At 47.0% G+C, this 22,905-nt stretch overlaps 1 protein-coding gene across 1 annotated transcript; it reads right to left on the bottom strand.

Moving 5' to 3' along the window:
• Positions 1 to 9,791: 9,791 nt before the first annotated feature.
• Positions 9,792 to 13,519, bottom strand: LOC110299442 (cell adhesion molecule CEACAM15). Its single transcript, XM_021169132.2, has 3 exons — positions 13,465 to 13,519; positions 11,043 to 11,402; positions 9,792 to 10,075 (listed from the first exon to the last, which is right to left on the bottom strand). The coding sequence occupies exons 1-3, from the start codon at positions 13,508 to 13,510 to the stop codon at positions 9,792 to 9,794; spliced, it is 690 nt and encodes a 229-aa protein (XP_021024791.1). The 5' UTR covers positions 13,511 to 13,519.
• Positions 13,520 to 22,905: the final 9,386 nt, after the last annotated feature.

Here is a 22,905-nt window from a genome sequence, read left to right as displayed (position 1 = left end):
CTGTGCCTTCTTGCCTCATCTCCAGCTCTCCCTCACACCTGTGCTGCTCTTATTCCTTCACGCCTGAACCATGGGAGCCCTTCCCAGAGTCACAGGACTATGGGTCATGTTTTCTCTCATCCCATGCCTACTGCTTCCTGTCCCTTCCTGGGACAGTTTACAGCTCAACATCCGTGGAACTGAAGGCTGAAACCAGGAGGCAGGAGCTGAAGTAGAGTCCGTGGGGGAATTATGTTTACTGCCCTACTTCCAGGATCACGTTCACTGTTTCTTAAACAGTCTAGACTCAGTTGCCTATGGATGGTCCACAGGGGGCTGGGACCTCCCACATCAATCAGTCATCATGAGAATGTGCCACCGACATGCCCTCAGGCCAGTCTGATAATCTCTTCCCAGGACTGTCACCTTTAGAAGTGTTTTACGTGTGTGTGTGTGTGTGTGTGTGTGTGTGTGTGTGTGTGTGTGAAAGACTCCAAAACTCCCAAAGGGAGGCACTTACTCAAGCCTCGGGTCAGCCGCGCACCCAAGAAGACACTGAGACCGAACTTAAGATGTATAGAGAGTAAGATTTAATACAGCAATGACAGAAAGCACATAAAAAAAGCACATATACCAGATATCTGGGGTCGAAACTCATGCAGCCTGCAAGGTGCAGAGGAGATTCGGCAATTGGCCCAATCTTTTCACAGGCTTTTATAGGAAATGGGTAAGGGGAAAAGTACAAGTTTTACGTCACCAAGGTGTTCTGCCAAGGGGCTTTACATAACCAAGGGGTCGTGTCCTATATTTTGGCAATGTACTCGATCTATTGGAACATTCCGGGATAGTACCAGGAGGCCCCTATCTCAAAAATGTTCTTGGCATAGTCTTCAGTTAGGAGGGGTAGGACTAGGTTTTTTCCAGGAGACCCCTTATCTAAAAAATGTTCTTGGAGCAGTTTCCAATTGGGAGGGGGTACCTTGGGGTAAAAAGTTCAGGAGTGTTCCGGGAACAACCTCTAGATGGGAGGGGTAAGAGAACTCTGAGTTGGAGAGTTCATGGAGAGTTCAGGAACAGTTCAGGTGTCCAGTAATTTTCCTCTTTCATGTGTGTGTGTGTGTTACCTTAAAAGTTCTATATCTCGGGGTGGGGAAGATGGCTACTCTTCCAGAAGACCCAAGTTAAATTCTCAGCAGCCACATAGCAGCTCACAACTGACTGTGAATCCAGTTCCATGGGATCTAACACCCTTAAGCAGACCTACAGGTAGCCAGGCAAAGCACGATTACATATAAAATTAAAATTTAAAAAGTTCTATATGAGCCAGGCATTGGCCACACCACACCTTTAATCCCAGCAGAGGATTGGGAGGCCTTGGGAAGCAGAGGCAGGAGGATCTCTGAGCTCGAGGCCAGCCTGGTCTACAGAGTGAATTCCAGGACAGCCAGGGCTACACAGAGAAACTCTGTTTCAAGCCCTTCCCCCATATAGACACCGAAGTGTTCTATATCTCATTTCAGTATCCAATATCTTACCTGTGGGCTCTTTTAGAATAAAAAACAAGCTATTACATTCAATTCCAAGAGGAAGTATCAAGTCATAAACACAATCACACCTAAGCAGAACTGAAATCTCTGAGTGTAGCTCAGATCCTGTACCTCGGTGGCTTTCATGTGACACTCACTCATGATGTCTGGGCGCCACCGTAGACTGGGAGTCCCAGTCTCCATGTTTGCCTTCTGCAACCCACACAGCTGCCTCACCGACTCAGGCTAGTTCCCTTCCACACCTGTTGTCTTTGTTATTTATCTGATGGTTCTGACACCTCCAGCAAGCCTGGGTCTTCACTTTCACCAATGGCTTCCTCACCTCTCTTCTAGGAAAGGCTGACCAAAAGGAACTTGGGGAGATAAAGGATCTATTCCACCTTACATCCCATCATTGGGGGTGGCTGGGGCAGAATCTTCAGATGAGAACATGCTCTGATAAGTGATTTTAGATGTCACCGTGTTTCTTCTCTTCTCTTCTCTTCTCTTCTCTTCTCTTCTCTCTCTCTCTCTCTCTCTCTCTCTCTCTCTCTCTCTCTCTCTCTCTCTCTCCCTCCCTCCCTCCCTCCCTCCCTCCCTCCCTCCCTCCTCCCTTCCTCTCCCTCCCCCCTCTCTCTTAGTTTAACGTATTTTAATAGCAAACTTAGAGGAGCTGCATAGAACATTGATCGATCAAAAATCAATTGGAGACAAAGATCTTTAGTGTTTGGACGTGCAGATTCCAGATTGAATAAGAGCGTTAGACCCAACCTCTAACAGTTATCCGTAGTTCTGAGTGTTAGATATTTTTTCCATGGGGTCAAAGGTCCCTAAGTATGTGATTGCGAGTGGAGACACAGGGGACAGAATCAGGTATTGCAGTTTCTCCACGTTCATTTGTGTGTGAATTTTAAATATAAATGCAAGATGTAAAGCATTCACGCAAGCAAAATGTTTCAGTGAACACATTTCAACAGTTCAACTTTATAACAATTATAAATAAGCCTATCAAAATTTTCTGGACAATGCTAGCATTTGGATTTCTTAAAAAAAAAAAAAAGTAAATTTCTCATTGACCGCAAGTAAAAAGTAGATTTAGAAGGTATTGACCTAGGAGTACCAGAGGGAAAAGCATGCCAGTGGTGAGAGGCTTAGAACTGCCAAGCCTCTGAGCAGCCAAGGCATTTTAAAAAGAAGCTAATGTGTGTGTGTCTTTCATTCACTGGATCAAAGAGCTGCTGACTGGGTAAGCTCGACCCAGCAGGAGCATAAAGTGGAGTAGCTAAAAACTCCAAGCAACATATGGCGTGCAATGTGGTAGGCTAGAACCCATCATTAAAAATAATTTAGGAAAAAAAAATAATTTAGGAATCCTTGGATGGAATACACACATGCAATAATATAGTTTAGGAGGAAGGAGAATTGGTTTCTCAGCTGAGTCACCAGTGATGTGGTTCCCATGGAAGCCTCGAAACTAGAACAAAGTATTTTCCCTGGGCCCTTGTTAAAGGATTCTAGCTGCCTCTGAGATACTGGGAGCCCCTGCAAAGGGGCTGGCTGGTTCCCTGACTGGGCACTAGGAGGGAGGCAATGAGAAACAGACTTTAAAAGCTGCCTGTCTCCAGTCAGCAAAAGATCATAGAATAGGGACTTATAAAATTGATTTAATTGCCTTTAAGGATGAAGAGTATATAACGGTAATTGCTTAAATGTTCTTAAATATACAGAGATATTACGCTTCATAGGAGGTAGGGAGAGTGATTGATTGAAAAAAAAATGCCTTAAAGAAATTTAAAAGTCTTGCCAGGGCAAATTCTCAAATGGGTTCGCATAGGATTGCTGGGATTGCTTTTGCCTGGTATGAAATAAATAGAACCTGGAAACAGGCTTATACAGTAAGTATATCTAGATGTATAAAATACTGAGGCTTTTGATCGTAAATTATACGTGGTGAAGAAGCGCTGTCTCAGTGGTTAATATTTGTTTGGATTTAATTGCTTTGAATTGCTTTAATTGTGAAAATGTGTGTGGTTATGAGTTTTGTGGTTATATTAAAATTTCTTTGGGAGAGAGGTCAAGCTATACCTGTAATGGTTTCTGGTACTGGACCAAGGCAAGGCTATTTGGGAGAGAGGCTCTGTATTTGTATTGACAGGAAAGGAGAGAAGGCTTTGGACCCCCTTCCGGAGTGATATGGATCAGATATGACAGGGGAGACCCCTGAAGATCTCAAAATTTTTGAGAAAAATCAAACAAGACAGGTCACTTATCTGCTGATTCCTCGACATGGGACCAGCCTAGTAGCTGGCTTAGACATAAACATGTCTCAGCCAAAACTTCAGCTAAAATGAGACAATAAATGTTGCTGATTACAGAATCTTAAGACTCGTGGTGCCATCCTTCACATTACATGAATGAAGACTTATTACAGTTGGTTATTAATAGCATTTACTCTTAAAAAAAGACAATTGTCTTTTACCTGCTCAAAGAAGGAATAAAATTTCATCCTCAACTGACCTGTGAACCCTGCACAATTCATACGAATATCTTAATGGTACTAAAATTTTGGTTGTGAGATTCATATACTACAGAATACACAGCTTTGGTAAGATTCATCCTCAGAGATGCTAAACTGATGCTGTCCAGAGACTTGCTTTCAAATCAACTTCAAAAACTGCTACTGTCATTATTAGTAGCCCATTGTATGCAGGTCTATAATGGTATTTAATGGAATAAAGGGAGTGGTGACGGCAGGACGTGGTCATGGTGACTTTTCTCAACAGCAGAAACACTAAGACAGTTGACTACAGAGGCCCCACCAGAGACCTCCCTGGATGCCATCTTTCCCTCCTCTCAGGCCAGGCTGGCTTAAGAGATGAGTGTTTTCAGGAATCATCCAAGACCCTCCCTTTTGCCTCTAGTACAGCCAGGGGCAGTCCCTCAGTAGAGACTGCCCATGTCTTGTGGTGATCTTCGTGCTTTGGGCCTCTGTGCTCCCCCTTTGCCACTGAAGCACAGAGTCACATCTGAGCAAACAATGAAGACCTTGTGAACTGGGGAAATCAGACATGCTCCATCTATCTGGCTCCTTCTCTGACACTAACCCAGTGGGTCTGGATGACAGACTGTGAGAAAAGCTAATTCCTGAGCTGATAATAGGCTGTCTCTGCCGGGCGTGTGGCCCACGCCTTTAATCCCAGCACTTGGGAGGCAGAGGCAGGTGGATTTCTGAGTTCAAGGCCAGCCTGGTCTACAGAGTGAGTTCCAGGACAGCAAACCAAAACCAAAACAAACAAACAAACCAAAAAAAAAAAAAAAAAACAAAACAAAAAAAAAACAGGCCATCTCTGCCAACCCCCAACCCCTCCTCCTTCTAGAATTCACAAGCCTCAGTCACATTTCCATGCAGTGGTCACTCTTGTCCCCCGCCTAGGACCCCTCTGACACCTCTGTAATGAGACAAGAGTTGACATTTTCACTGGCTGTTTTCTCATGGCAATGTCTCTGGGGAGAAGGGTATTTGTGTTGATTGACTCTGCTGACTGGCTTGTGTCTTTGTTGAGACCAGGTGTCCGTGTAGCCTGGTCTGACATGTAACCCAGGCTGGCCTTGAGCAAATAACATACTCATACTTCCACCATCGCAGTGTGAGGCTATGGGTATTTTCTGACACTTGGCTGAGGATGGGGGGAATCTGGGATCAATGACACCGAGATCAAATTTGGTGTCCTTTCCTCAATGCCATAGCAAAGAAAGTTGCTTAATCAGTTCCTTCGGTCTCTGGGAAGACTGTGTTCCAGAATAATCTCTATCTGTAGCTAAGGCCCAGCTGCTGTGTGCTGGCACATGCTCCCAACATGGCCATGTCAAGGATGGACTTGTTCGGGAACCAGAAATGTCAAGGGTCAGCCTTGACATCAGGGGTAAGCTGAGGTGAGAGGTGGAGTTGGCAAAAATGGCTGGGTCAGAATCTGGTAGCTCCTGGCGGATTCAGAGCCTCTGTGGATTGTGGCAGGTGATTGGAAGGGAAAGCTGGAGGAAGGAGCCAGAGCTGATGGAGAAACCAGCACTGCTTGTCACTAACTGGTGAGAGATTCTGAACTCTGAACTCTTCTGAGGCCAGAGCTGATGGCTTCTGGCACAGCTGCATGCAAGGGTCCTGTCCCAGGACAAGTGTCCGGGCCAGCCTGGACACTTGTTTATATCACCGAGAAATGTATGACTTCTCCCTTCTCCTTGCTTTTAGCTCTTTTTCCTCCTCTCAGGTTCCAGAGAGCAGCTGGGTGTCTCTTGGCCTCTTGCCCTTTCTCTGAAGTTCTTTCACCTCATTCCTGACAAGCCTGTCCGTCTGTCCTTTGGCTGCTTGCTGACCTCCATGCCCAGCTGCGTCTTTGTCTCTCTCCTCCTCTTCCATCTCTTTTCCAGGCTGCCGCTGAGAATCCCACCTTGAATTCTCTGCTGTTTTTCCTTCCCTTTCCTTTTCCTTGTTTTCTGTGTGTAGCCCTGGCTTGCTTGGAATGTTCTGTAGTCAAGGGAGACCTCGGAGTGGCAGAAATCTTTCTGCTCTCCTGAGTACTGGCATTATACCATGGTTATGTCGCCACACGGGGCAAACCCTTGTGTTTCATCCCCAGCTCTGAAGACCTGAGGCGGGGACTGAGAAATCCAATAGAAAACATAAAATATGGCTACACCTTAGCGCCATTGAGACATTTGCTCAAAGAAGTGATGGTCCCACATTCTAGTTTAATTTTTCTGGAAGGAAACTTCCAGACCTCTCAGGTGCTACTGCAAGGTAACTGTCATGCTCAGTGTTGCCAGCTGGAAACTGTCTAGAGTCTTCTAGGTGACAGGCCACAGGCACAGACTTACGGAAACACTTACTGTCTAGCCCCTGTGTCTGTCATCCAGTGTCAGCCCTGGGAGGGCTCCCCTGAGTCGGGAGAATGTCTGGAGATATTATCTTGGTCACTCAGTACATGTGACAAGACCCACCTTCAGTGTGGGTGGGACCATCCCCTGGCCAGGTCTTCCTGGACTGTGCAGTGGAGCAAGCCCACAGAGCGCTGTGCGGACTGGGGATGTGATGTGAGCAGCTGCTTCAAGCTCCTCCCCAGCATCATGGCCTGTACCTCTGAATGGGACCCAGATGAGGCCTCTCTCCCTTAACCAACAGGAAGAGGAACCCCGGGTGCACAGGTGCAGATGGAGGCCCTGCTGGAGGAGACTGAGCAGGTGAGGGATGGCATCTGAGCTGCTGTCTGCTCTGCTCTGACAGCTGATGGACATTTTCCACACAATGCTGGGTCCCTGCTCTCTAGAAGCTGTCAGGCAGACGCTGACAGAGGACAGTGCTGAGCCAGGCAAGCTTCAAGGACAGTGAGTGGCTTGGGGCAGGGGACACAGTAGAAGACATCACTGTAGAGCCCCTCTCTGACTTGGGTCTTTACCTCAGGCATCTGAGGTCAAAGGGCAGGCTGGCCTGGCACTCACTCTGTAGCTCAAGCCGGCTTGATATTAGTCCATCTAATATTGGGTGGTTTGTTCAGTTTTAGTTTCTTTTCCTTCTGTTTTGTTTGTTTGTTTATTTTTTGTTTTTATTTTTACTTTTCTGGTTAGTTTGTGGCAGAGATTATGTGTTTTGGACTCTCTCTGTGTTTGTATGCGCGCACACATGCATGTGTGTGTGTTTATGTTCCCTTTTTTTCTTTTTTCTTTTGTTTTGTTTTTTCTTTCTTTTCCTTTTTCTCTTTTTCTTTTTTTTCTGTTTTTTGTTTGTTTGTTTTCTGAATTTTTTGATTTTTTTTTTTTGAGACAGGGTAGCCCTGTCTATGTAGCCCTGACTGTCCCAGAACTCACTCTATAGACCAGGCTCAGAGATCTACCTGCCTCTGCCTCCCCAGTGCTGGGATTAAAGGTGTACACCACCACTGTCTGGCTTTATTTATTAATTTGTTTTTAATATCGTTGTTTTGATGAGACAGAGTCTCACTATTTAGCCCTAACTCATCTGGAACCTAGTATTTGGATCCAGCTGTCCTTAAACTCACAGATGTCCACCTGCATCTGCCTCGTGAAATCTGGGATTAAACTCATAGTCTACCACATTTGGCCTTTGTTTTTGTTCTGCTCTAGTTTTCACTGGTTCTTGCCTCAAAAGAAGCCTGGAGTCTCAATTCAAAAGAGCATGAAGTCCTACACAGCTTAGGCTGAGTCTGAACTCCACATCCCCACCTCCTCCTCTGAGTGTTGGACTGATGATGATACCGCCGTAGCTACCTGCTTCAGAAAGCTGATGGTTTCTTTTATAAATACCTCTAAATTTGGACTAATTTTTCTTCATGGTTAAGCTCAAGATATGCAGGCGCATCACTGACTGCAGAAAGGATGCCATACCCTTTCAGTCCAGCACATGGGGAGCCTCAGAATATCAGTGCCCCTCACTGGTGGTCATGGCAACTTGGAGAGAGATAGGTAAGATTCTCGGGATCCACCAAAAGAATTGGAATTTGTATTTAAGCCATGACTTTGATGGGCTGGAGAGACAGCTGATTAAGGCTTTGTGACTTCTAGCTGAAGGATGTAGCAGGTAGAGCCCACGATAAGGTCTCAAATTAGCGTCCTGTTGAGTCTGTGGCGCAGGCCCACTGTGTTAGTGTCAGAGCAGGCCCAGGAAGAAGCCGTATCTGATTAACCCAGTTCACAAGGTGTTCCCTGTTTGACTAGATGTGCTTTGCCTGGGTGTGCGCCAGTGTTAAGGAGGGACATAGAGGTGACAGCAACCATCTAGGTCATTCAGAAGACAAGCAAAGTCTGGCACAGTAAGAGTGCCCAAGTCGGGTTGAAGAGATGGCTCAGTGGTTAAGAGCATTGGCTGCTCTACCAGAGGACCCTGGCTCAATTTCCAGCACTTAATAAGGCAGTTTACAACTGTCTTTAACCTAGATCAAGGGGATCCAACACCCTCACACAGACATACATGCAGGCAAAACACCAATTCACATAAAGTTGAAAAAGAAAAGAAAGAGAAAAGAAAAGAAAAAGAGTGCCCAAGTCTGCAATAGAGGCAGGAGGACGGGCCTTAGGAAGATGGATTTTGGTAAAGAGTTCTTATTTTCTTTTAGTTAAATTAACTCTACAATATAATAGATTAAAATTACTAAAATCAGAAATGAAATTGGAGATACTGTTACACATGCTTCAGAATTACAAGAATTCCATGGTTAATAAAATGTATTCTGTGTGTGTATGTATCATACATTTAAGAGTACAATGTCAAGACCAAAAAAAGTGTCTGCAGATGGCATGAACTTGTTTGTAGAGAACGCTAAACATGTTTTCAGGACTGATGGTCAAACTCGGCACTGCCACTGCCACCCCACCTCCACCCCCAGCAAATGAGCGGACTCTAATGAGTTGGTTTTTCTGTGCTGATAGTAACCATAAACAAAACAATTGGTTTTGTTCCATGTACAGGGACGGAGGCAGAATGTTAGTTGCTGTTGTGAATGGAAAGGTTTAAATAGGGCTTAGAAATGGACCATGGTGACGGTCACACAACAATATGATTGAGCTTCATGCCATTCAGCTGTGGTTGTCAAAATGGCTAAAATCTTATGTGTGCATTTTAGCACACTGAAAACTGTTAAGAAGAAACAGGATCTTGTGCAAGGTCGCACCGGAAAAAAATGCTAGACTCGGGACAAGAAACTCAATACATGGGGCCTCTATGTCCATGGATTTTTACATCTGAGCATCAAAAAATATACAGATGAAAACTGTCCAAAACCATACATCTACAGCAAAACATATCCAGTCTGATACCCTACCATTTTTCCAACTTCAAGCAGATAGATAGGGTCTAGGCAGCCCAGGGCTTAGGCACCAGAAAGGATTTGAGCTGTGGGAAGATGTGAATAGCTCTAGGCAAGCACAGCAGCGTTTTTAACAGAGGACTGTGAGCATCCGCAGCTTTTGGTGAGCATAAGGCATCCGAGCAGTTCCCTCTGGATCCTGAGGGCGGGTCCACTTGTGAGTCAGAACCTGGGCCCTCCTCTGCAATTCTGTTCCTATATTGAGGTCTTATTTTAAAGTCACTGTCATACTGTGTAACTGGACTGGCCTTGTACTCGCTTTCCTCCTGACCTGTGTTTTATTTGGGGATTGCAGGTGTATGTCACCATGCTGTCTCTCTTGTCTGCACTGTTTTCTCCTTACAACTTTCATAAACTGTGCACACTAGTGACATAAAAACCGCAAAGCTCTGGTATAGGAAGAGAAGAGACATTAGCCATAAGCCAATGCCATGAGCAGTGGATAAGACTTCTTGGAACTAAAGGAATTAGAGACTTCGCACAGATAGATCCCAACATCTGCCCTCCAGACAGGAGATATGATGAGCTCTCGCTTTTCAGGTGACAGCGTGATCCTCTCAGTGGTATTCAGGGGCTTGTAATTGAAGAACCAGTTGATGTCCACTCCGGTGTCAGGCGACACGCAGGTGAGAATTGAGGCACTCTTCCTTTTCAACCTAGTGTGGTTGAGCTGGAGGTAGGGCTTTGTCACGATCTCTGTGTGTGAACAGGACAGAGCAAATGAGAGATTCATCTCCAGAGATTTCCGCCAGCCCCTCCCTGTTCCAAGGCACCTAATAAGGCCTTTTCATGGGGATTTGAAGCTGAGGGTACAGTCGGTGTCTTGTGCATGCGATGGCCACCCATGACCTGTGCAATCCTAATTCAGCTGCTCTGTTCCCTGGGTCTCAGTTTCCCTATAGCAGGACACATGGTGAATGACCATTGCCATGTCTGGGAGTTAACCTTGAATAAGAACAAGAACCTGACCTTGGAACGGGGGAGCTGTCCAAATCAGGGAAGTCTATTACCCTTTGCCTCTCTATGAGATTTCCCTGGGCTGGACCCATGATGATAAGCTGCTCCCATGAGAGCCTGCAAAGCCATGAGAACATCTGGCTAATGGTCTGGGCACCGTCCAGTTCTTCTGTCCATGCTCCGTCTCACCAGAAGGAGATGCCCAGGAGAGCCAGCTTACATGTGGCTGTCATGGCAGTGGGCTGGCTGCTTACACAAGACAATAAAGTTTTGTTCCATCTCTTCTCTAACAGAAAGGCCTGTTCCAGCCCTGAAAAGGAGGATCCCCAGGGTCCCCAGGCTCCCCAGGAGTAGAGTCAGTTGGGGGCAAGGTCTGGAGCCGGGGCTTCCTGATGCTCACATCTGTGTGAGAATCCCATGTTTTTCTCATGTCGACATCCCTCAGGGTCTACTTCAGGGCCATATTCATAGTGAGAGCTCTGTGGGTCTTGACTGAGTCTAATGTCCTTAGCTGAGTTACCCACTGCATGCCTAGCACTCTGTATGATGCATTTTGTGATGGAGTTTGAATATTGTAGTTTAACTACCTCATGTGTGCCTTGCACTAAATGATCAAACCCCAATGAGGGGACACAGCACTGTCATTCCTGTGTGTTAAGTGGGATGATTCCCTCCAGGCACCCTCAGGCCTCAGAGAGTCACTTACTGTATACTTGGAGATGGACATGTGTTACTTCCTGTTGACCGTGTGCTTTAAAGGTTTGTAACGTGTAGAATCCCGTGTCTTCCGGGGTGATGGCCCGGAGCATCATGGAGCCATCCTTATAGATTTCTTCCCTGCCACTGACTTTCTTTCCAAGTTGAAGTGAATCGCTGGACTTTTTATAATGTGCAATTGTAAAATTCTCATTTACATCCTTCCCTTTGTACCAGGAAAAGGAGAGGAGGTTCTCTTCCTGGTCAGGAACAGAGAGAAGAACCTTTGCCCCTTCAGCAGCTGAGAAGCGCATTTCTTTAGAGGTCAGCAGTGCTGCAGTGGACCAGTTCCAGCAGATTAAAAGTGAGGCTGAAAGAGAGAAAGAATCACCGTCGGCATTGGGCCTACCCTGTCCTGAGCAGGTGAGTCTAAATAGCCTTATAATGGAGAACAACATTCAGACTAGGTATCTGGGCGCAGGTGTGCCCGCACACTCGGCGCAGAAAACAACATGAAGCCCGTTCCCTCGATGCCCCTGAAGCTGTGCCCTCTGCTTGGAACTCTCTCCTCCCATGTCTGCATGGCTCCCCTCTCACTGTGCTCACATCTCTGCTCACAGTCAAGAATACATTTGGGGTTAGGGATGCTTTCCCTGACCTTGTTCTCTGGAGACCCTGGATTATCACTATCTAGTGTTGTTATTTGATTCCCTGTATTTGCAGTCAACCCCTGGCCGCACCTTCTAGAGGAGCCCTTGCTATTTTCAGTCCTATAGAAGCAGGACTTTGTGAGGCCAGGAGTTGGGCTGCTCTTCCCGGGAGGCCCAGTACTGGGGACAGGCTCAGATACCAGTAAAGGAATGAAGGAGTGAGCATGTCCCGAGACATGGGTGTCTGTGGAACTATTTACAGCAAACTCAGAGCTAATGACAGTGTTGAGATTGATATGTGTTCTTGAAAGAGAGTGAAAATAAGCTCAAGAGCAGGAGGGAGGAATGTCATAAAGTCTAATAATACTTCAGGATCAGATCCACTGGGAGCAGCCAGGTTCCAAAATTCTGGACCCTGAGCTTTCCAGGCTCAAGCCAAATCAGGACTCCTGGCTGCAATTCATAAAACTTGGGGGATAAAAACACTTTCATGTAGGCATAAGCACAGGCCAGGGCAGCTACCCAGGGTCCTTGTGAGTACAGCCTCTTAAGAGAAAGCATTTTTTACATGTGGGGCTTTTCAACATAGCAGGAGTTCTCTCTGGTTTTAGCTTTTGTCTTAAAACAGGTATAACGTTTTCCTTTGCTGTACAATGTTGCTGTTAGGAGACAGAGAATGAGTCTCTACACACACAATGAATGTCCTCATCCTCCCCAGAGTGTGTGCATATGTGTGTGTGTGTGTATGTGTGCACGTGAGCATGTGTGTGTGGTGGTGGGAGTTGTCACCAGGTAGCTAACTCCCTATCTCCCAAGCTGCCCTTCCAGTAGATTCTGGGTTCCCTGAAGCTGTATGAAGAGAGGAACAGCCTGTCCCAGTTCCTAAGACAGTGTCCTTCCTAGGTGTCCTGATTCCTGAGAGTGGCAGGCACCTAGGAACATGCAACCTCCATCTTCACAGGTTAAGGCACCCCCTGCTCACCCACTGAAGGCACTAAGGCACCCTTCCTCCGCAGCTTCCCCGCGGATTCCTCACATCCCCACAGTGAGAATCAATCCCGCTTTCCTGCTTTCTCCTTCCCAACCACACACACCCATCCTCTCTCACACTGCATAAACCCTGCAGCCTCAAAGAGAGCCTTGTCTGAGTCCTGGATTGCAGCTCACTTCTCTCTTCCCATCAAGAGAATCTCTCCAGGGCCACCTCCTCTTTTTGTCCCAACATTTCCTCTGTGCCCTGCTGCCAGCTCTTCCTCTTCAGAGGGAGGAGACTGCCATGTCCTCTGTAGAGTCCCAGGCCCTTCTCCATTATCTCTCCACCCCATTGCCTGTCTTTTCTGTGACAAAAGCCCCAGCACAGCCCTGTCCCCTGCACTCCCTCCCAAGCAAACCTCACAGCTCAGCATCAAGGCCCTGACCCCCATTCCAGAGCCCCTGATGAGCACGAACACTGGAGCCTGGATCTGACCCAGGGCATTTGTGGTCCTCTGTGTGCTGTGCCCTGGGAAATCTCTGGTGGGGAGCAAACCCCCATTATGATGGTCACTCCTGTGAGGACTCCAACAGTCAGGGCACAGCCATGTGTCCGGTTGGCACTGGTAACTTTAAATAAAGAGGGATCTGGCTTTGCCTCCCCTCTGAGCACTCCTTGCTCCCTGAGAGCATCCACCTGAGCAGCCTGGGTCCCTCCGTGTCCTCTCCTCTCAGCCTGAAGCAGAGTGTCCTCCCAGGGTCCCTTCCTGTCAGAGCATCCTCCCCACACCTCTCCAGGGCTGGCCTCACCTGTGAGCAGGAGCCCTTTGCAGAGAAACAGAGAAGGGGACTCCATGGTCACTGCTCCAACGTGTGCTGTCCTGGTGTCTGCCCTGTGGAGCCTTCCCTCTTATTTCTCCTGTCCTTACCCCAGGGGCATCTCCCAGAGTCACATGGGCTGTGTGCAGGGAATCTGCCCAAGGCCATGATCTGTGTCAACTCTCCTTGGTGGGTATTGTCCCTTCTTCCTTCCCCCTCTCCCCACCTATCTCAAAACCCATTCTTTAAGATTTACTTCTTTGTTTGAAAAAGGGTCTCATTGTGTAGCCCAGGCTGTCCTAGAACTTAGTGTAGCCCAGACCTCAAACTCACAGAACTCTGCTTGCCTCTGTCTCCCGAGTGCTGGTATTAAAGGCAGACTCCATTATGCCCAGCTAAGATTTATTTGTTTAATATGTTCTGATTTCTTACTTTATAAATGATGATTAAATTCCTATAGATATAAAAATAAGTCGTGACTGACTGTCACACACACACACACACACACACACACACACACACACACACACACTCTGATGTCCTGGAGTGCCTGCCCTTTTCTGCAGCTTTTGCCCATGGACAGGACCCCTTGGTCAGGAAGTGAGCCCTGGCTAGCTGGCCCATAGACCAGCTCTCCTATTCCCAACCCCAATGTTCTCCCTGCCAGAGATGAAAATGACCCAGCAGCCCCCAGCTTCTCTGCAACATTATTGTTTGTTTGTTTTTAATTTTTACAGCCCCTGCATCTCTCTGATTGACATCCAGACATCAAGCTCCACCCAGTCCCTAGGGCTCTGGTTCATGTGACTTCTAGTAGTGTGGGTCTCCAGAGTCACACTGGGGAATCTTGGTGGAGGCCCCAGCTGGCAGCTCCCACTTCTTCCTGGGTGATAATTGGTCAGCTGTTCGTTCATTAGTCCTGGTGCAGGTGACAGACAGGTGTCAGGTAGGGTGGGGATAGAAGATGGCTGCCCCAAAGAAGCCTGCTTCCTGGCTTGGGCTTTCTCAGCTACCATTGACCTTCTTGAGTGAATAAAAACGGGGACATGCCCACCCCAAGGGTTGGTTGAGGAGAAGTTTTTCGTGTAGACAGGAGGAATGGCACAGCCAGAGGTATCTGGAAAAGTCCAGGGCAGGGAGAGAAAGCAGTAGATTAGCTATGGCCAGTATCCTGAATGGGCCCGTAGGAGGAGAGAGGGGGAAAGAGAGAGATAGGGAGAGAAGGCCAAGAGGACAAAGAGAACCAAGAACACCCCAAATGTCTGCGTTGTATAGGAATCAAAACCTGTGGGAAGGGAAGCTAAGCTCTAGAACTGGAGAGGTTTAGGGTAGGGGTGGTGCTGAAAGGTGCTAGTCCCTGGCTTTATGGGCTTTGGGATGTTAAACAGACACTACAATTAGCCATTTGTGGTAAGTTTCTTTGGGACCTAAGATTAAGCCCTCAAAAGTGTTGCAGAGCAGGGAATGTCCAACGTTACTTTCATACCACACACACACACACACACACCACAAAGCAAACAAACCCCCACAACTTCCTGAGATGGTCCCCTGTGCCCTCTATGATAGGGTCATTCAATGGCGACTATGAGTCCAGGCCATGCCCTCAAGACACGAGGAAGCTAAGAGACAGGAAAGAGTCAGTGTCACCAGGGGCCTTAGGAGCCTAGAGTGGGACATCTGACTCAGCCTGTGCATATCTGAAGGGAGACTCTGAGAGGAGAGCAGTTGGTGTGTGGACAAGAATTTTCTCTTTTGGCTACCGTGAGATTTAAGCCCAAATATCCCTTTGGTTTATCACAGAGTTAATTATTCATTCACATTTATTGATTTACATTTATTTTTTATTAGATATTTTCTTTATTTACATTTCAAATGTTATCCCCTTTCCTAGTTTCCCCTCCAAAAATCCTCTATCCCCTCCTCCCTTGCCCTGCTCCCCAACCCACCCACTCCTTCTTCCTAGCCCTGGCATTCCCTTACACTGGGGCATAGAGTCTTCACAGGACCAAGGGCCTCTCCTCCCATTGATGACCACCTAGGCCATCCTCTGCTACACATGCAGCTAGAGCCATGAGTCCCACTATGTGTTTCTTTGATTGGTGGTTTAGTCCCAGAGAACTCTGGGGGTACTGGTTAGTTCATATTAATGTTCCTCCTATGGGGCTGCAAACCACTTCAGCTCCTTGGGTCCTTTCTCTAGCTCCTTCATTGGGGGCCCTGTGCTCAGTCCAATAGGTAGCTGTGAGTATCCACTTCTGTATTTGTCAGGCACTGGATTTACATTTATTTTTTAATGTTGGTTGAGCCTAGTAAGTCTGGAAATCATTATATATTCCCTTTACACTGGTCCCCAAAGAATCCTCTTGCCTTAGCCTCCTAAGTGCAGAGACTATACACATGCAAAAGTAAGTGTACACACAGGTCAAGTGATGGTGGACCTCACCTTTAATGCCAGCTCGGGAGAGGCATAGGCAGGTGGAGACCTGCGAGTTTGAGGCAAGCCTGGTCTACAGAACAAGTTCTAGGACAGCCAGGGCTACACAAAGACACCTTGTCAAGAAAAGCAAAACTAGCAACAAAACAACAATAACAACAACTGAAAATCAAAACCAAACTAAGTGTATTTGAATGCCGAAGTTGTTATGTACTAGCTATGTAGCATTGACTTATAAAACCTCTAAGGTCTCTGAAAGGACTATTTACTTAACGATGTCGAATATGTTTTTAAACCATAAAAAGAAGCCAGCGGTGGTGGTGCATGTATTTGATCACAGTACTCAAGAAGTAGAGACAGGCAGATCTAGTGAGTTCGAGGCCAGCCTAGTCTACACAAAACAATTGTGGGATATCCAGGGCTACAAAAAGAAACCCTACCTTAGTAAACAAAATATATATTACATTTTATGTGTTATATTATAATGTGTAAAAGAATATATATTGTACTCGGAAGCATTTTGAAGCTCTTAAGAAGTTTTTAAGTTTTATTTTATTTTATTTATTGGTTTTTCAAGACAGGGTTTTTCTGTGTAGCCCAGGCTGCCCTAGAACTCACTCTGTAGACCAGACTACCCTTGAACCCACAGAGATCCCCCTGCCTCTGCTTCCTCAGTGCTGGGAATAATGGTGTGGGCTACCACTGCCAGACCTGACTACAGTATTTCTCCTTTGTTTGTGTTTGCTGAGACACGCTCTCCGGTTGCCCATTTGGGCTGGTATCATATGCAGCTGAGGATGGGTGGCTCTCGTGCCTCCAGCTCCCCAGGATGACAGGGAGGTACAGCACTTCTGGATGATGCTGTTCTGGAGTCTGACCCAGGGCTTGCTAGGCAAGCACTCTGCCTGCTACACAGCATCCTTAGCCCAGTGTAGACTTTCATTAGAGACCAAGGCCCAAGCCAGCATTACAGGGGACTCAAGGTCTCTCTGAAACCTTCCTCAGGAAGATGGACATGCATCCTATTTCCAGGATTCCGGTCACTTCCTCCTGTAGATGTCACACTCCTGACACAACTGCTTCTGAAACACGTCCTGGGAAGGAAATCAGATCAGTGATAGCAGTGATTACAGATAAGCTTCCATACACACTCATCCTGCACTTAGTCCCTTCCCAGCCCTGGGAGACATCTGACATCTGCCTTCTGCATGTGACTTCTACCTTCAGGACACCTGGATGATCAGCTGTGTTTCAGTGTCAGAAACATCAGATAGAGAGGCCAGGGGTCCCCCTGGTATTGACAGACCCAAGCTAGGACTCAACAGAGGCCATTGCTGGGGAGAGCTGCAGTTCTTTGAGGGCACAGTGCACCTCTCAGCCTTGCTGCTCACACTGTGGTGTGGAGGGCTGAACCATAAGGATAAGGGGACAGGGATGGAAGGTGGAATGGACACGGGAGGGACAGAGCAGTGTCTTAGACACAGATCATGCAATTCTGGAGGGAGCTGCTGCTTGGGAGGAGGCTGAGCTCAGAGGAAGACAGCAGAGCTGAGAGCACAGCATGGAGCACAGGAGCAGGGCTGAACCTGAAGCTGCTCTCCACAGAGGGAGCACTGAGGAGGCAGCAGAGGCCTGGAAATCCCCCTCCCTCCTTCCCCTTCTCCCTCCCTTCCTCTCTTTCAACAAATGACACCCTGATAACAAGGGCTTCTCCTCTCAGTATCATAAATAAGAAAGCCATCAGTGTGGGTGTGGGACCGCTGAACCCATCAGTAAGCAGGGAGACAATCGGGTGACGTCAGAATGAAGTTCAGTTCAGCCAGAATTAGACAGATGCTGCTGGAGTCTGACACTAGGTGCTTTTAGTTATATTTAAGCAGTACAGCATGATTTGGGGGAAAGTTTCCTGATGATAACTAACTCGGTCCCAAGGGTACAGCAAAGCTCAAGGCATGGTGACATTGAGACTCTCTGCAGAGTCCATACAGCTTCTTCCGTGAACATGGGTTCTGGTGACTTACAGACAGTGCTCAAGATGAGGGTCTGTGGAGAATGGCTGAGGTAAACATAGCGCCTGACCCTGAGATAACACAGCGGTCACTTAGGCTGATGTAGAGTATGAGACCACTGTCATGAGGATGCTTGCATAGACTAAGAAGCAAGGCTCAAGATGCAGGGGGATGTCAGGGATACACGCACATAGTACTCTGGGAGACTCAATGCAGCTGGCCTTACAGAGAGCTAGAGACCAGCAGATTGTAAACTACACCCTTTCCCTGCGTTCCCGGAGGAAGACAGGCAAACACCTCCTTCCATTGAAGAGACAAGCCTGGGTGTTTAACTTTCCTGGCTTCTCCAAGGCTTACCTGTGTGCACGGGGACCTCTTACCCTCTCCAGGTGGGAGATCCACATGCACAGGAAGTGGAGGTCATTCCCTCAGCAGGGTTTGTCCAGATAGAGGGTCTGAGGTCATGGTGGGGCCTGGAGTGGAGGAAGAGGATTACTCAGAAACAACAGGAAGTGGCAGAGTCTGGACGTGCCAGGGGCTCAAGGGAAGGAGAGGCCTTTGCTTAAACCCTGGAGAAGAGCCTCACCATGATGAAAATGAAGGGGGTGGGGGAGTGAGGGAGGAGGGGAGGGGAGGAAGGGATGGAGGAGAGGCCACAGAACCTCTTCAGACAGCAGCCTTCATCTTAGCTCCCCATTGATTTGTGTTCATCAGTTACATAAGGGCAACACCCCAAGCCCCTCCACATGTAGCTCTAAAGACCAAGAAAATAGGAAAAGAGACGTGACCATAGGTCACCTAGACTCAAGACAGATCTCCATTCTAATGAGGTACCTAGAGGCCTGGAGTCTTAGCCAATAAGCTTTCCTTTACAGACATTCCTCCCTGCAAAAGGTATTTAATCTCAGGCCCACCCTGAGAAGTGGGGTACAGTTTTACACATCTACTTTCCACCATGACAATAAATGAATTGGAACCACAGACTGTCTCTTTTCATCCGGATCCGCAGTGAGGAGCCATGGAGAAGGCCTTTGACTACAAAGCCGCTGTCTAATCTCTCGTAGAAGGCCTCTCTACACTCCCAGCCACAACCACCACCAAGCCCAAGCCGACGCCCTGCCAGAGCTCCTCTCTTTTCTCCCCAGCCTAGGGTTAGTTCCAGCCTGAGGGCCCAGATTCTGTTCTCAGTTCTTCTGAGACTTCCAGTGGCGCCTGGGTGTCCAAGAGCCTGGGATTCCATGACCCCGGCCTCTTCGCAGGCCCAGGGACCCTGAGTCAGCTCCAGCTGTCCCTGTACCTCAGACTATTCTTTCCCAACCCTGGAGCAGTGTCCCGGGGCTTCTCTGTGACTCAACACCCACCTGGCAATGCGATAACCACAGTCAAACTCCCGGCATCCTGCCTCACCAAGCAGCCATGCCCTGTGGACCCAAAACCCTACACTGTAACCATATATAGGATGCTATTCAAAACATATACTGCCTTCTGAAGGACTCTTCCCCAGCCCTCCATGCTGCTGCCACTGTAATATCCAAAATGAATTCAAGACCACCCAGGACCTTTTCTGCTTTGAAAAGGACTTTTCAAACTGTACTAGCAGGCCAAGTGCAGAGCCAGATAAGGAAGCTGGTTGACTAAACAAAGTAAAAACACAGTTTTAGCGGTCAAAATGATTAAGCTTACAGCTGCCAAAATAATGTTAGCTGTTCTCAGAGAAATAACCATAATAAAAATAACAGTTCTCAGAAGAAAATCCCCCTACCCCGCCCCACACTGAATTCTGAGAAAGACCACAAACCACTCTGACCTTGTTGCTGGAATTCCCCCGATGTTGATAGCCATGACTTAATAGCTGTGACGTTAATAGCTGACCCATAAGTTCAAAATGTACTATTGCTTTGGTAACCCACCATGGGGGCAAGCAAAGTGAGTCACTGGGCCATAGGTAGTCACTATGCAAACCAACCATTGCCTGAAAAGGTTACTTGCTACACCAATGAAAATAAGCCAGTTACCCTGTTGCTCAAATTGTCCCTTACAAATGTATAAAAAGTGTGTTCTTTCTTTGTTCTAGGTCTCTCCTCTGGCCTGCGTGCTGAGAGGGGAGTCCCCAACATGTTGGCTCAATAATAAAAATCCTCATGCAGTTTTCAGTGATGGCGGTCTCTGTGGTCTCTGTGAGTGAGGGTCTTTTGACAAACTCCAACACCACCTAATTGGCACTGTAACTGCATGCATCTTCAAAAGACCATTCCGTCTTTCTATCAGACCAGCTGCTTCAGGACGGTGAGGGACATGGTAAGACCACTGGATTCCATGATTGTGGGCCCACTGTCGTACCTCTCTGGCTATGAAATGATTTCCTTGGCCAGAAGCAATACTGTGGAATACCATGACAATGGATAAGGCATTTTGTAAGTCCATGGATGGTGGTTTTGGTAGAAGGAAAGGCAAATCCATAACCAGAAGTATCTACTCCAGTAAGGAAAAAATGTTGTCCTTTCCACGGATGAAGTGGTCCAATGTAGTCAACCTGCCACCAAGTTGCTGGCTGGTCACCTCGAGAAATGGTGCCATATCTGAGGCTCAGTGTCATTCTCTGCTGTTGGCAGATCTGGCATTCAGCAGCAGCTGTAACCAGGTCAGCCTTGGTGAGTGGAAGTCTGTGTTGTTGAGCCCAAACATAACCCCCATCTCGACCACCATGGCCACTTTGTTCATGTACTCATTGAGCAATGACAGGAATGGCTGGGGAGAGAGGCTGACTGTCCATAGAATGGGTTATCTTATCCACTTGATTATTGAACTCCTCAGCTGAAGTCACCTTTTGGTGAGCATTTACATGAGACACAAATATCTTTACATCCTTTGCCCATTTGGAGAGATCTATCCACATACTTCTTCCCCAGATGTCTTTCTCACCAATTTTCCAATCATGATCTTTCCAAGTTCCTGGCCATCCAGCCAATCCATTGGCTACAGCCCATGAGTCTGTGAACAATCAAATATCAGGCCATTTCTTCTTCCAAACAAACTGTAATACCATGGGTACTGCCCGAAGTTCTGCCCACTGTGAAGATTTTCCTTCACCTGTATTTTTCAGGGTTATCCTAGCAAGGGGTTGTAATGCAGCAGCTGTCCACTTCTGGGCAGTGCCTGCATAAAGTGCAGAGCCATCAGTAAACCAGGCCCTAGTCTTCTCTTTTTCAGTCAGCCGATCATAGGGAACACCCCATGAGGCTATAAGCACATGCTTGGCAGCAGATGGCATTGTAACAGGAGTAGAAACCATAGGCATTTGAGCAACTTCTTCATGTAACTTGCTTGTGCCTTCAAGACTTGCTCAGGCCTGATCACATATGTACCACATCCATTTGATAATAGACTACTTTATGACTTGGAGGGTTTGATAACACCCAGCTCATAATGGGCAGTTCAGGTGGCTTGGTAACTTGGTGTCGTGTTGTCAAACGTTCAGTTTCCACAAAGGCCCAATAGCAGGCTAAGAGGTGTTCTTTCAAGGGAGAATAGTTGTCTGCAGATGATGATAGAGCTTTGCTCTAAAATCCCAAAGGTCTCTTCTGTGATTCCCCTACAGGGGCCTGTCAGAGGCTCCAAACAGCATCTCTATCTTCCACTGACACCTCAAGTACCATCGGGACTGCTGGATCATATGGTTCAAGTGGTAGAGCAGACTGCACAGCAGCCTGGACCTGTTAAAGAGCCTTCTCCTGTTCCAGGCCCCACACAAAGCTAGCAGCTTTCTGAGCCACTTGGTAAATAGGCCTGTGTAACACACACAAATGAGGAATGTGCTGTCTCCAGAATCCAAATAGACCCACTAAACATTATGCTTCTTTCTTGGTGGTAGGAGGCGCCAGGTGCAATAACTTGTCTTTCACCTTAGAAGGAATATCTCTGTAAGCCTCACACCACTGGACTCTTCTAAGAGTTTCACTGAAGTAGATGGTCCTTGAATTTTAGTTGGATTTATTTCCCATCCTCTGATATGCATATGTGTTACCAATGAGTCCAAAGTGGTTGCTACTTCCTGCTCATTTGGTCCAATCAACATAATGTCATCAATATAGTACAACAATGTGATATTTTGTGGAAGAGGCTAACTAAGTTATGACACAGGGCAGAGAGTTAATATATCCTTGACGCAAAACTGTGAAGATATACGGCTGGCCTTGCCAACTGAAAGCAAATTGCTTCTGATGGTCCTTATGGACAAGTACTGAGAAGAAGGCATTTGTCAGATCAATAGCTGCATACTAGGTACCAGGAGATGTGTTAATTTGCTCAAGTAACAAAACTACATCTGGTACAGCAGCTGCAATTGGAGTTACTACCTGATTTAGTTTTCGATAGTCAATTATCATTCTCCATGATCCATCTGTCTTCTGCACTGGCTGGATAGGAGAGTTAAAGGGAGATGTGGTGGGAACCACCACCTCTGTGTCTTTCAAGTCCTTGATGGTGACAATAATTTCTGCAATTCCTCCAGGAAAACAATACTGTTTTTGACTCACTATTTGGGGGTGGGGGCAGAGGCAACCATAAAGGCTTCCATTTAGCCTTTCCAACTATAATTGCCCCCACTCCACAGGTCAGGGAGCCAATGTGAGAATTCTGCCAATTTCTAAGTATATCCATCCCAATTATATATTCTGGAACTGGGGAAATGACCACAGGATGTGTTTGGGGACCTACTGGATCTACTGTGATTTGGACATCAGTCAAAACTCCATTAATCACCTGTTTTCCATAAGCCCCTACTTTAACTGGAGGGCCACAATGTTTCTTGGGATCTCCTGGGACCAGTATCAATTCAGAACCAGTATCCAATAGAAAGTTTGATTATTTCCTTCCCCCCAGTGTACAGTTACCCTTGTAAAAGACTGTAGGACCCTCTGGGGAAGAACTGGAGAAAGAGTAACAGCAAAACTTTTCGGTGTCTTATCAAGATCCTTCCTCAGGGGAACC

This window comes from Mus caroli, unplaced genomic scaffold (assembly GCF_978045245.1).
Source record: "Mus caroli unplaced genomic scaffold, Mus_caroli_1 scaffold_8, whole genome shotgun sequence".
Lineage (NCBI taxonomy): Eukaryota > Metazoa > Chordata > Mammalia > Rodentia > Muridae > Mus > Mus caroli.
This window is presented reverse-complemented; position numbering and strand designations above follow the sequence as displayed.

Excerpts from the sequence above, each read along its gene's own strand:
- LOC110299442 (XM_021169132.2), bottom strand. The coding sequence starts at position 13,510 with ATGGAGTCCCCTTCTCTGTTTCTCTGCAAAGGGCTCCTGCTCACAG. Across the intron at positions 11,403-13,464 it reads CAAAGGGCTCCTGCTCACAG|CCTCACTTTTAATCTGCTGG; the intron begins GTGAGGCCAGCC and ends TCTCTCTTTCAG. Across the intron at positions 10,076-11,042 it reads TGTCCATCTCCAAGTATACA|AGATCGTGACAAAGCCCTAC; the intron begins GTAAGTGACTCT and ends GTTCACACACAG.